Source organism: Teleopsis dalmanni, chromosome 1 (assembly GCF_002237135.1).
Source record: "Teleopsis dalmanni isolate 2A chromosome 1, ASM223713v2, whole genome shotgun sequence".
Classification (NCBI taxonomy): Eukaryota; Metazoa; Arthropoda; class Insecta; order Diptera; family Diopsidae; genus Teleopsis; species Teleopsis dalmanni.
This window is the reverse complement of record NC_051846.1, coordinates 207,877,885-207,892,368: the sequence shown is the minus strand read 5'-3', so window position 1 is coordinate 207,892,368 and position 14,484 is coordinate 207,877,885. Positions and strand designations below refer to the sequence as shown.

General features: G+C 29.5%; 2 protein-coding genes across 6 annotated transcripts in view; both read left to right on the top strand.

Moving 5' to 3' along the window:
- Positions 1-1,932: 1,932 nt before the first annotated feature.
- Positions 1,933-6,713, top strand: LOC119671599 (ionotropic receptor 25a). Of its 3 annotated transcripts, XM_038082310.1 has the most exons (10): positions 1,933-2,013; positions 2,096-2,295; positions 3,203-3,355; positions 3,446-3,822; positions 3,878-4,057; positions 4,430-4,801; positions 4,861-5,363; positions 5,418-5,774; positions 5,833-6,082; positions 6,143-6,713. In XM_038082310.1, the coding sequence occupies exons 3-10, from the start codon at positions 3,334-3,336 to the stop codon at positions 6,632-6,634; spliced, it is 2,553 nt and encodes an 850-aa protein (XP_037938238.1). In that variant the 5' UTR covers positions 1,933-2,013; positions 2,096-2,295; positions 3,203-3,333; the 3' UTR covers positions 6,635-6,713. The 3 variants fall into 3 exon arrangements, with proteins under 3 accessions (XP_037938238.1, XP_037938239.1, XP_037938237.1); XM_038082311.1 differs by lacking the exons at positions 1,933-2,013; positions 2,096-2,295 and adding an exon at positions 2,303-2,374; XM_038082309.1 differs by lacking the exons at positions 1,933-2,013; positions 2,096-2,295 and having other exon boundaries at positions 3,300-3,374.
- Positions 6,714-8,511: 1,798 nt separating this feature from the next.
- LOC119671593 (protein vav) overlaps positions 8,512-14,484 on the top strand; it is a 37,691-nt gene continuing 31,718 nt past the window's right edge. For all 3 annotated transcript variants that reach the window (XM_038082302.1, XM_038082301.1, XM_038082303.1), the window contains exon 1: positions 8,512-8,964. In XM_038082302.1, coding sequence (XP_037938230.1) covers positions 8,674-8,964 — 291 coding nt within the window. In that variant the 5' untranslated portion in view covers positions 8,512-8,673. The remainder of the gene's footprint in view (positions 8,965-14,484) is intronic.

Here is a 14,484-nt window from a genome sequence, read left to right as displayed (position 1 = left end):
GAAAACAAAAAGATGGGAAACTTACGCTGGAACGTCTAACTTCAAATTGATGAATTGATAGTGGATGAAGTTCACGTACTGTATTATCGAATCGATGTAAATGCAAGAGTTTCTGCATTTCTGCTGCAGTTCATCTTTTATTCAATTATAAATATAATAGTGACAATTATAAATAAAAATGGATTCGTATATATTTTTGTATAGTGGATTCATATATTTTTGGTTCCGTACTGCAATACAAATTGTTATAATTAAAAAAAACAATAATGATAAACATAATAGTAATAACATTTATTGATAAATACAAATAACTTAAGCTTAGCTCAATTTTTAACACATTATATGATGAAACTAAACTTCTACAAAATTAAATATTGGAATCAGAACACTATTCAGAACTTTAAGTTAAGAAAACTAATACTATAATCATATTTATGCATTTAGTTATTAAAAAATTAAAGCTATTACTATTTTAGTAAATAAATTTTTTACATTAGTTTGAAAAAAACAACAAGATCAGCTGGCGTCATAGTGGATTTTTCTTCAATACTTTTTTTGCAATACTCTTATTTGCAAATAAAAATATATATTTAGTTATAAAATATCAGTACTCGTATAATCGTATTTTCTTAACAAAAATAAACTTTTAATTTTAAAAAACGTTTAATTTTTAAAGTTGAACGCAATAATTCGTTTATTTTGAAGCAGCGATTCCGACTTTTACAACACTGCATGTGAAACAAAATATGCGCTGAATGGTTGTTCTATGTGCAACAGTACTTATGACAAACACACAAATTTAAAATATAATTGGTTTATTTTGGTTGTTGTTTGAATATTTTTAATTTATTATAAAGAAAAAAAATAAATGCACTAGTATAAATGTGCTAAAGTCGAAAGTTCATTTATGTAAATGTAGATCCATGTCAATGTATAAATCATATTAGTTCTTCCATTCATTAAGTACACATCTCAGTTATTCTGATTATTTTATATAAATAGTTCGATCGATCCTTTATAATTTTCTATTTATCATGATATTATTATCATGTATTATGTATTTATTATAAATATTTTTGTAGACTTAATATTTTTATTATTTGTTATACTTATATAAATAGAGTATATTTTATCTTATTAATGTGACAAAATTGGATGTGTAATTATACACATAAAAGCTATAGACGATGAAAAATACCTATAAATATATATTTTTCCCGGTAATGCAATTTGATTTCATACTATTCTTGTATGTAAAATAATAATAACCGCATTTGATTTTTATAGCATATAAATATGTATCAGTGATAAAAATAAAACTTTCATTTTATTTTGTAGAATATTGTGACCACTTATATTCAAAACTAAATATCTTAAACACGGGTAATAGCATTCTTTTAGAATGGTTATAATGGACAATAGTAGCTTACGTCGTATGAAATCTATTGTACTAATGTATTTTGTAAAATGGAAAAGAGTGGTAATCATACATATATTTTAAAATGATTTAGAGAGTTTACGAACAGAGTTAAATTCGAACAACAAAAATTTTTATTTCATTTTTAATTTAATTTAAATTTTTTGCGATCATACAGCTGTTTTGATTATTGCCAAATACCCATAATTAGTGGACTTGGAATTATTTTCTAGTACCAACGAGTTGAACTCGTATCCTGCCAAAATTGATGCTCTAAAACTAAATCTTTTTAATACATTTTAATTTTATTTGATGTGGAAAGTGGGTGGCACTTATGTTTTACAACACAAATAATTAAATTAAATTAAATTCCTAAATTAAATTTGTTTCAAACATATGTTTTTAGCATCCCTGGTTTCATGAATTCATACATTTTGACAGTTAAATGGCCGTGCAAATTTTTTGAATATATATTTTAGCCAAAAAATAATTTATTTAAAATTTTTAATTTTTATATTTGAAAAGCGAACAGCTTCTAGCGTATAACTTAAATTTTAATATCACAAGTAACCAAAAATTAGTGGAATATGTCAAAGGTGAGACTTGAGTAAAATTTGGTAGATAGCATTTTTATATATTAAACAATGTATATCTCATTTAATCGTTTTCAACTTTTAGTTAATTGAAATAAAAATTATTCAAACAAAGACAAAAAGAGGAAATCAATTTGAACATGAACTACTTATACCACAATAATGGATGATTCTGTCTTAATTGAGACAAATATCTTGGTCATCAAATAAATTATGGGATTACTCATTGGAACAGTTGGAGGAGAAAATGTTGTTACGACGACATCTGCTTATAATTGTAGTCAAGTATGTTAAACTATGGTACTCAAAAACAACAAAATTATATGCTCAATTTAATTGTGTGTTACTACAGATTTTTCAAAATGTATGTACTTTATTATTATTTTATTTAGTTTTAAGAAAAGAAAACTATTTGCCGTTTCTCATACAGCAAATGCGTCACAAATTCGAGAAAACATTCAAAATATATTTGCTTATAAATGTTTTCACCAAAATCAATTTTAAAATCCTTAACGCAGGGTGGCGTCAAATCACATAAATAATAGCTGGTTGGAGTTGAAACAGTTTTTGCAATTAAATACTTATGATATTAAACTTTAGTTAAGAGGGAAGTTCTGTTGAGACTTTGTTAAGTTAAATTACAAAAAAAACACACTCATTTGCCATTACAATGACGTATTTTTAATACTTAAAATATTTAAACATTCCATTATTTCTTAATTTAAAAGAAATCAAATCAACACCAACAATAAGTACATAGAAACCTCCCTCTCAAGCTCAAATAATTTATTTTGCAAAAACTAACTATTTATTCTATTCGTTCCCATTTTTATTCCTCGTACTCAAATATGAATGAAATGAAGAAATGAAGACGACAGCATAAAAAATTCATAAAATTGCAAATTACTGTCGAATTATTATATCCTTGTCATTTGATTTGATGAAATAATTGGGCTATCATAATTTATTCAGATTGAGTTAAGTTCCTTTGAACATTTCAGAAATAGGGCATTTATAATCTGAGCGACTTTAAGGAAACTTGATTCCACAGTTCTTCTTTAAGAATATGTTGATCCTTAAAGGACAAATACTCTTGGCTATCATAAACATTATTTATGTAAAAGCTAATGAATTGAAAATTGGTAAAACTATTTAAATATTTTTATTTAATAATAATGTTTTTGTTTTGCAGCTTTTTGGGTAGATCCTGTACAAAAGGATATCTATGGCGATATAAAAAATACCTTAAAGGAAATCGAGAATTTGCACTTAGATGTCAGCATAAACGATTATGTATTGGTCGTCGAAAATGATGAGGAAAAAATGGCAAACAACTTCAATAAATGTGAGATTTATTTTATTATGTGAGATTATTATTTTAATTTATGTAGAACGTAATTTATATACATATTATATACATTTGTGTATATTTCAGTTTGTGAAATACTTTCTACAGAAGGAGTTTCAGTTGTTCTTGATTTTACCTATCATATTTGGCAAGAGGGTCTTGAGTTGTTAGCCAAACAAAATGTGCCATATTTGCGAGTGGATCGTCTATTGTCACCATTTTTACAATTATTTGCAGAGTTTTTGCATCAAAAAGGCGGCAATGATGTTGTTTTAATTTTTCAAAATGAGCAGGATAAATATGAGGCACTGCTTCATATAGTCGATGGCTACCGTTTTCGTACACTTCTATTAAATGCTGGCGATGATAATGAATTTGTACAACGCATAGAGAGACTACGTCCTAGTCCATCATATTATGCTATCTTTGCACGTGGTACTAATATGAATAACATATTTGAAAAGGTAGTTTCTTTCTCTTTCTGCTCGAACTCATTTTTAAAATAATGTACCATTTTAGATAAACAAAGGGAACATATTTCTACGTCCCACAGAATGGCATTTCGTTTTTCTGGACCCGCGTGATCGTGGTTTTAAATACAAAAAACAAGTAGAGTTTGCCAACAAATTTACTATGAATGCGAAGAGTTTGTGTAGATCGATGCGAATGAAGGACACTTACTGTCTAAGTGGATTTACAGTGAGTATACTAAATATAAAAAAGTCAAATATATGGAACTGGAATAAAGTCTGATTGTGATTTAAAAAAAGAACTGCAAACATTCCTTAAAATCAGATTGTTTTATTTTAAGATTTTCTGAGAATTAATCTAGCCTAAATTCTTTCACCTTGATCCAGGTAAATTTAGATTAGAATCCATTCACAACCTTATGCTTTATCCCATAATCCATTTTACCTGCTTTCAGGCTGTATCCTAATAAATGTGTTTATATTGTTTCCTATTATTACTTTAGGTGCCCACAATTTACAATAATAATACATTATTTGAGATTATGATTTTGAGTAAATGATTTATTACGATACAAGCTCTATTTTTTTTTCTCTATTTAAGATACAACGTGGCCTTTTGTTGGAGATATTTCGAAGCCTGACCTATTTAAAGCAGTATAATATGGATTGGTTAAACCCTTTGTATATTGATTGTAACGAAACGGAAGTTATTAATCCCTACAAATTGGATTTGCTTACACATTTGGATTTACAATATTTCTTAACGTTTTCTACAGTTCCTGTCGTTGACAACGAGATTCTAGAAGAATTTATACCTCCCATGTTGACATATAATGTTAATGTCTCCATTAACTTTTATTCAAGTGAACATGAGGCTGTAACAGACCTAGCACTTTGGCAAAATGGCGAACTACGTAAGATCAATGAGACTATATCACCTGCAAAACGATTTTTTCGAATCGGAATGACAGAAGTAAGAATCAATAATTGAGTTCAAAATAATGTTTTAAAAATAAATATTTCCTTATATAGGCAATACCATGGAATTATTATCGTCGTGATCCGCGTACTGGTAAAGTAATACTTGATCGTAACGGAAAACCAATTTGGGAAGGCTACTGTATTGATTTTGTGAACACTCTGGCACTCAAGTTAAATTTTGTCTACGAAATTGTTGAACCTACTAAAGGAAAATTTGGGAAACGTAATCCTAAAACTGGCGAGTGGGATGGTATTGTTGGTGACCTTGTAACGGGAGAAACAGATTTTGCTGTCACTGCACTTAAGATGTATTCCGAACGTGAAGAAGTTATTGACTATATTGCTCCTTATTTTGAACAGACTGGCATATCGATAGTAATGCGTAAACCAGTACGTCAGACATCGCTCTTTAAGTTTATGACTGTATTGCGTTTGGAAGTCTGGCTTAGTATTATAGCCGCCTTGAATGCAACAGCTGTTATGATTTGGCTAATGGACAAATACTCACCTTACAGTGCAAGGAATAATAAGGAAGCCTACCCATATCCATGCAGGTTAGTTATAATTTTTTAGTATATATACCATGATTAATAGTTAACGTTTTGCAGAGAATTTACTTTGAGAGAAAGTTTTTGGTTTGCATTAACTTCGTTCACACCGCAGGGTGGTGGAGAGGCACCAAAGGCTGTTTCTGGACGTATTCTAGTTGCTGCTTATTGGTTATTTGTGGTTTTAATGTTAGCTACCTTTACTGCAAATCTTGCTGCTTTTTTGACAGTGGAACGTATGCAAACTCCAGTTCAATCACTAGAGCAATTAGCACGCCAGTCGCGCATTAATTATACTGTAGTTTCTGAGTCCGACACTCATCAGTATTTTATTAATATGAAATTTGCAGAAGATACTTTGTATCGTATGTGGAAGGAACTATCGTTAAATGCATCAGAAGATTATCATAAATTTAGGTTAGTAAGTTAAGGTATATGTTTAAGTTTATTATTAACCGTTTTCTTTATATATAAGAATTTGGGATTATCCAATTAAAGAACAATATGGACATATTTTATTGGCCATCAATGGTTCCAATCCTGTGGTAAATGCTAATGAAGGTTTTCGCAAAGTGAATGAACATGAAAATGCTGACTTCGCATTTATACACGACTCCTCTGAAATTAAGTATGAAATAACGCACAACTGTAATTTAACAGAAGTCGGTGAAGTCTTCGCCGAACAGCCGTATGCAGTAGCAGTGCAACAAGGCAGTCATCTAACTGTTAGTGTTACATCATTTGAGAGTAAAAAATAATTTATATAAGTATGTATTTTATTACAGGATGAATTTAGCTTCACAATTTTGGAATTGCAAAAAGATCGTTATTTTGAGGAGCTCAAAGCAAAATATTGGAATTATTCTCTGCTTAGGGAATGTGCATTGGCTGATGGTCAGGGCGGTATTACGCTCGAAAGTTTGGGAGGTGTCTTTATTGCTACACTGTTTGGTTTAGGTTTGGCTATGGTTACGCTGGGTGTAGAATTGTTTTACTACAAACGAAAGCATATTAATTCTGCAACCAAGAGAGGCGTTATTAAAGTTAAACCGGTAAATGAAGATATTGTGTCTGAAGCCTGGAACGAAAATAAAGACACTAATAAAATAACTCCTCCGCCATTATTTGAGCAACTCACATTTCGTGGTAAGACTATTCCTCCAAACATAACTTTGGGTGATTCGTTTAAGCCAAGGCAAATTAGTAAGAAGATACGTCAGAAACTTAGCGGAGAGGCGACTAATGAAGACCCAAAGTTACCTCCTTACGTAGAGTAGATTCATTATTGTAGTCATGTTCTTGTATTGCACTTTCTTCTAGTTTTGTTTAATTTAAGCACTAAAATGTTTTAAAACATACAAAATTTTTATATAAGATTGCTAAATTCTTATAAATTATAAAAAATGCTTAAAAGCATATTTCAACAAATATACATAATAGTTTTTAATATCGTTATTGTGGTTATAGTATATTTGAGTCTATTGTACAACATTTTTTTATTGATTAAAAGCACAGAGGGTCTTACTATATATAATCTGGTACTGCTTCTAAGAATAAATGCAATGGTTATTAAAAGTTAAATCATTTATTACTTTTGTTTAATTTCTGCTATTATAGATAACATAAATAACGTAAAAATAGATTCATTAAAAATCATTTTAACTCTAATTCCATGTAATTTCGTGTTGGTTAATTCAAATGGTGACTACGTTTGTTTTCTTGTCATTTCTGAACATTTTGATGACGCATCTTCGTTACTTTTTGATGAGGTGCCTCCCTAAGAGTAGTGAAGAGCAGTTCATCTATATTTTGCCTACAGAGAGAGGGGAAAACATTGAAAAAATAAAAAATAATATACTTCTTGGCTAATTACAGTTGTGTCAATAGTGGATTCCCGTTTTGGTTGCATGCTATCCAATATACCAATACTATAATTGACTATTGTCAGTTTAGAGGCATTTCTTCTATTTCTGCTTACAAACTTTAATATCTGCTGATTGTACCAAGCACATAATGTTCTTCTCGTCCAAGAATCGTTCACTTATGGTGCACACATTTTTAAGTCATTGTTTAAGCAGCAGTCAATGGTTCATAAACCATAGTGACATGGCTTGTCACTACTTCTCAGTTAATCATTTTTTATCGTTCCCAAAATTTTCATGACAACACAGAGTGATTATAGATTCCAATAACGTTAGAACGTTGTTGCTGCGTTGTTCTATTAGTATCTTTCATATTATTATAACCGAAGCGGGCTTGGTAGGGCAAACAATTTTTCGATTGAACTCGTACAAAATTAATTTTGGATTGGTTTTATTTATTTATTTCATTATAAAGTTAATTTACTATCAAATTCTGAATTCCTATTATCACCGGAAAACGAGTTCTTCTTTTAATTCTTTAAACAAAATTTATTTTATAATAAATTAATTTCGATAACAGGCACAATAGTATCAAAAAAAAATCTATTGTGAATTTCGTTTAAAAAAACTTGTATATTTCTATGCTTTCGAATCTATTTTAAATCAGCGTTATGTTTAAATTGTTTTAACTCTCAAATAATTGCTTAAATCTAAAAATAAATCACTTTTCAAAGATACGACATATATTAAATAGTTAAACATTTTAAACAATTTGCTCATGTCATTTTAGAAAACATTTTCTTGACATTTGCGAAATGTAGCAGAAAATTCTAATAAAAACAGAAATAAAATTTTTAGTATTTGTTTTGTTTCTGTTTCTTTCTCATTTGCCTGCTCTTTCAAAATTTGAGCGCATAACTCTCCACTTCATAGTCACACAGCGGATTTCTCTACACATTTCTATGTAAAGACAGCGGCTCTTGTAGTCAGCTGGCAGCTTGATAAAGAAGGAATTTTTCATTCATTTGGCAAACGTGAAAGGACGCGGTTTTACTATACGGGTGAAATTAATTTATAATGAATAGTATTTATTACAAACGAAACAGTTAAATGTGAATATTAAATCAACTAAGAACGTGTGAAGTGTTTATCGTTAAGAAATCGTTTATGCATACGCAAGCAATAAGAAATTTTTAAAAATGTTTATAAAGAAAGAAGATTAAAAAGAAATGCTGTAAATTTTGTTTACATAAATAAGAGTACAATAAATTCTATATATATGCAAAAGAATATTCAATTTCCCTCCATAGAAATATTTTATGGAATAATTATTTAAAAGTGCACAGAAATTCTGAAAACGTGTGACCTCTCAATTAATAAAATATTATTACACTTAAAACTTTGCGTCTTCCTCTACCCCATCCCAGCTCCACACACTATCAACAATAACTACAATGGCTACCCATAATAGCAGCAATAATAATGGCAACAACAGCAACAACAATAACAATAATAGCATTGCTGGTGGCGCAACCAACAACGATTTATGGCGCGAGTGTGCTGCTTGGCTTACACGCTGCCAAATCATACAGTCAGATCACAAGGCTAACTGGCCCGACTCTGAAATTCGAGTCCTTGCATTGACCCTGCGCGATGGTGTTCTACTGTGTAATCTGGTCATACATTTGGATCCAAGCATCATCAGTGATATGCGTGACTTTACACGGAAACCACAAATGGCACAGGTAAGTCAAAAAACAGTGGTGATGTTAAGTGCATAAAAAAAAATTTTTTAGAATTGGGCAACTGGGCATCTGGGCAACACCCAAAAATAAATCTTTCCACCCAGATTAATATTGTTTTTGTTTATTCTTTTTCGCATCCTTGTTTTTTTATATTTTTCCATTTTTTTCTATGTCCATTAGGGCAAAATTATGCTGCGCAACTGCTGCCACAGGGGAGTTGCTAGGCAAGAGCTGGAGGGTTGTTAGGCGCAGATAGAATCTTTTCATCTTCTCATACAAAAGCTTCTAAACTATCCCAAAAAAAAAAAAATGACAGCATAGCAGCAACAGTTTATAAAGACGTCAACATAATCAAAACAAATAGTCAGGCACTCGCAATTGGGCACATCCATGCCATCCACAATTTTTTCCCATTGACCGTTGACGACCTCTCAATTTCTCTAATGGTTTTTATTTGTTTATAAAATACGTGTAAATTGTTTTGCTTCACAATTATTTATAAATACAAATGTGGAAATATTTGCCACATAATCGATTTCGGGGAATTTCTAATAGAGTTCAATTCAATTGCGAAAAAGACAGACTCTATATAAGGCAAACATTTATAGTAGATTTTTAACAAAGTGGCATTTAGAAATAAATTTTATTGTTTTTATTTTCTTATTAATTTAAAACAAAAGAATTGCTTAATTAATTTAAAAGAAAGTTTACTGTATTCTGATTTATTATCAGATGAATAGGCTCTCTGTAATATATTGATTGGTTGATGCTTTTCCTCTTCTGTCCAAGTACCGTATAAACGCCCTTGTTATGCTAGACAACCGAAGATATAATAAAGTCTATATTTGGGCTAATATATTCGTATGAAATCCTTAAACTGACTTCATATCGTACCATTTAACATATTTCTATTTGTGTGTCCCTAAATTATGAAAAACGCCTGAAGGGGAATCACCTCAAAATTACAAGTTGTTTCATAAAATTGTATCAATTATTAAAAAAAATTTTTTTAACGTCAATCAAATTATTTTAGCGCTATTCTTATCAGTTCGTATATTTAATTAGTGTCATATAATAGTATAGATATATGCAGTGGTGTAGATAATAGAGGTGTAGTAGATAGATCCTCTCATGTCTAAAACTAATATGTATTTCAAAGAAATTGAGGCATAATAATGTCTTAAAAAATAAAGAATAAACACTCTTTTTACTGAAGAGAAGAGAAGGAAGAAATATGAAGTTTTTAATCGAAAAATAGTTATTTAGTAGAAGGTTCAAATTGGATTAAGATAAATTGAACTGGTTAGCAATAGGTGCCACAGGTTCCTTAAAGATATTAGTTAGTGGCATACCATCTTGTTCGACATTCTATTAGGTTCAATATTTTTTAAGCGTTAGAGATTGGATTACTCTTATCGATTCCGTTATTACGTAGTGTCACATTCCTTTTTTTTTTGTGGAAATGTTGGAATATTAGTACATTTTTTACGTATCAAATTATGTTGAAACCCAGGTTTGATATATCGTTTTTGCGATAGATTTTCTCACAAAGATGATTATATTTTCGCAAGAGAAAATACTGAACGTTCGATAGAAAAACGATAGCTTTAATGAATTTATATCAGATTTGATACTTTACTGGTACTATAGTTCGTAAGAAAATGAATAGTTTCATAAGAAACTAAACATGTTCCAAATATTGGTAATAATATTTGAAAACTTACATTTCCCTGCTGTTGAAGTTCTTGCAAATACCACTACTATCTTAGAGATAACAGTTAAGTGCGTAGTCAAGGCAACCGAACTGGCTTAGTTCCTTTAGAGGCTGAGATCTTGTTCACTGTTGGAGAGAGTTTTCTGTATTTAGCTACTGAATCGATTGCTGCTAGACATTTTATATTTCATGTCCACTTTTTTTGAAAACCCTAGCAAAAAAGGGGGTCTTCATTTAAAATTAAAAATATTCTTAAATGATTATCATATTAACAAATATTAATACATAAAGACCAAAAAAAGGATGGAAGATGTTATAGTTTTAAATGTTTACATTACATGTATACTTTCATATATTTATATTTATATATTGAGGAATTGATACCAATATCATTCTATCCATAAACTAACTATACTTAAAGAATTTTTTTTTAAATATTTATATATATAAATCTCCCTATTAACAAACTTCTAACTATTTCACTGCATATATGTGTAATTGTATATAATGACTTGCATTAAATTCTTAAAAGATTATCTTCTGAAGTATATTTTTGAAGATTAAAACGGATCTAAAAGTTCTCTGTAAGCATAATTTATTTATTTATATAATTTTTTTTTGTGTAAAATAATTTATTTCTTAACATAAAATATCAATAAAATGTTACAAAACTCCATTCATAATTTCCATGTTAAAATACATATCAGTAATGTATGTGATTCATTATTTTATCTATTTGATATCTCACATGTGATAATTATAATTTAAGCATTTTTACCAAATTTGTTTATTTATAAAAAACGTAATAACAGAATACTTATGTTTATAATTTTATTTTTTTTTATTAATAATAATTACAGTTTAGACAAAATATTTGTAGATAGATCGGTTTATTATGAGTTTGTCTAACCACTCACATTTTTTCTTATCACAATATGAAGAAATAGAAAAGTCTATAATAATATATATTAGTTTTTTTTCCCCTTTCTGGATTGAGTTCATAGAGTATCGGTTATATTTCAAAGAAAAATTAAACAGAAAATTAATCGGTTTTAAAGATTAGCAAGTTTTGCAAGAACCATATGATAGCCTAATCGAAAGCTAAAACGCTGTTAGCATATGGTTGATTTGGTGAATTTATAAATAGTATATATTCTCTTGTAGTTTTATAAACTGATATTATGCCTTTAGGGTGTGGTATTGTTATAAAGAAACTCAAAATCTTTTTTACACTAAACGATTATAAATTTTATGGCTTTACGCAATTTATCTAATGACATACATTAGACCGAAACTGCGTCATTATCTCAACAGATAGATAGCATTACTTCTTTGTTTATATATACATATAATATAACTGATATGGTTTTCTTATTCACATCATAAATCTTAAAAAACTAATATATAGGTGATATTGATACCTAAATATTTTGTGAAATACAGTGTTAAATTTCCACCCAGATTATCTGCTCATATCATGCGGTTATCATAAAATAGATCAAGTTAATCCAAACAGTTCTAGAGTGTTACATCAAGAGATATTAATATCTGGTTATTGTTATTGTTATCAATAATCAGAAGCAGGTTAGCTTTGGCACAAAAGATCACAAAATGCGGTGTAATATTAATTGTGTAGTGTTTATTGATTGCAGAAGTAGAGAATTGAGCAGTGAAAAATGTTTATTTTCTTAAGATATTTTTTTTTAAAATTATTTTTATTTTTTTTGGTGCTGTTAGCTGTCATTTTTCTATTCTATTTTTTTTTGTGTTATCAAAAAGACTTTTTCGCTCTGATTGCTTTATCGCTCTGTATGTTTTAATGTATAAATTGGTACTAAGTTGAGTACTGAATGCTTTATTTCTTTTTTGCATCAATTCTTTTCTGTAGACAACTTCACATCTGGCTAGACCAGTGCTTTTTAACGTACGACGTGTGCTCCACATGGGAGCAATTTGATTTTTAAGGAGAAATTAGAAGAAAACTTAAATTTGAAGTAAATTTGATCACAATGTCTCATCGAAATATCGTTTTATTAGGTTTGAATTTTACTATTGATAGTACTTAACTGGATATTCTCTTGTTATTTATCCAAAAGTTTGTATAACCCAAAAACCGGATATTAAATTAAAAGAGTTCAATTATAGAAACTGCAAAATTTTTATAATTGCAGGACCTTCCCGGAATGCTTCTTGAATATGTTATGTAAGGCGATTTGATAAAAATTTTTTATTTTAAGAGTGACGGAAATTTAAGGAAGGTTATCTAAGACAAAAATCTTTAACCTCTTAATTGATAACAAGTTTACTGAATACAAGAAATTAGTAACGACATAAAAATTTTTTTATTAACCTTTGAAAACCATGATTTTTGAACTTTAACCTGTAATTGTGAGGAATGCAGATTTCTGAAAAAAAAAACAGTTTGCAAAATAGAGCTCAGTGGCTGTTGATAATATTAAAACCATTGCCTATAGACAAGCTAAAGAGTCCATCTCGAATTGATCAAAAGCCAGATTTAGCGAGCTACTAATGCTAAACAGAAGTGGCATCCAACTTGTCACAGGGTTTCTCACTGGGCATTGTGGAGTCCAAAAGCATCTATCGAATCTAGGTATTACTAGAGACGATAGTTGTGAACGATAGTTTCTGTCTCACTGTGATAGTCTCGCCAGACTCAGACTTCAGTACTTATCAACTGCCTAACCACTTATAACGGCATTAGGCAACATCTCTCCAAATGACGTCCTTTACTGTTACTTGTCTATGGAACTAAAGTGGATGTGTCACAATAATCCTCAAAGAATGCAGTGACGTGGTGACAAGTTCCCAATCTTTTTATAATCTAATCTAATCTAAAACCATTGAAAAATCAAAATAGAAAAAAATGATTTAATTATATTTTGCACAGTATTGTCTTCATTATATTCTAGATGAAATGATAAATCTCTTGTTGTTGTAAATAAAATAAAATAAAATAAAATAAAAGTAAATGTTCTCATTAAAATACGTCATTATACATTCCTTAGTCCTTTGTCATGTAGAAGTTTTCATTTAATTCGCAAAAGTCGAAGTAATGGATTGAGTTGTTTTCTACAATTTGCAAAGATTTAATGGATTAAATAAATCTAATCCTCATGTGCTATTGTTTTCTTAATCATAAAACTTTTAGCAATTATTTCACATGTTAGCTAACATAAATAAACTTTCAGTTTTGTGAAAAGTATTGTCAACTCTGGTTCTTCTCAAAATCAAGGATATTGTAAATATTCCACAAATGCTTTCTGATTAAAACTAGACAAACATGCATGCTCGCTCGCATGCCTGTGATTCCTTACTGGCATGCATGCGTGTGATTCCCCTCACTGGCATGCATGCGTGTGCGACATTAATTGTCAAGTTCACTCCAAGCAGCAACAGAACAAAAACAAAAACAAAAATAAAGTAAAACAAAAACAAAAGTTTTTTTGTAAGAAATTTAAATAGAAACTTGTAAATGCTCTTACAAACGCAAACGCAAACGCATTTATCTATAAACAAATAGCACACAATATATCGTATATCACATTTATTTTCTTTCTATTTTTATGCAAAACACACTTCCTTCCGCTTATCAAGTCAGTGGTGTTCACATTTGTTGTCCAAACAAACATTCACCAAGTTTTCCCGCAATTGCCTTTAACAAAGTCGTCGACTTACAACACCAACAACTACAACAACAAATACAACAAAAATACCAACACCAAAACAATATAACATTTGCTTGTGCTTTATGTTATGTTTTTGTTGCAGCTATTGTTGCTTTTTGC

Bases quoted from the DNA above. Each gene is read 5' to 3' on its own strand.
- LOC119671599 (XM_038082309.1), top strand. From the start codon at position 3,302: ATGTATTGGTCGTCGAAAATGATGAGGAAAAAATGGCAAACAACTTCA. The intron at 3,375-3,445 runs GTGAGATTATTA...TGTATATTTCAG, and splicing joins TGTGAGATTTATTTTATTAT to TTTGTGAAATACTTTCTACA. The intron at 4,802-4,860 runs GTAAGAATCAAT...TTCCTTATATAG, and splicing joins TTCGAATCGGAATGACAGAA to GCAATACCATGGAATTATTA.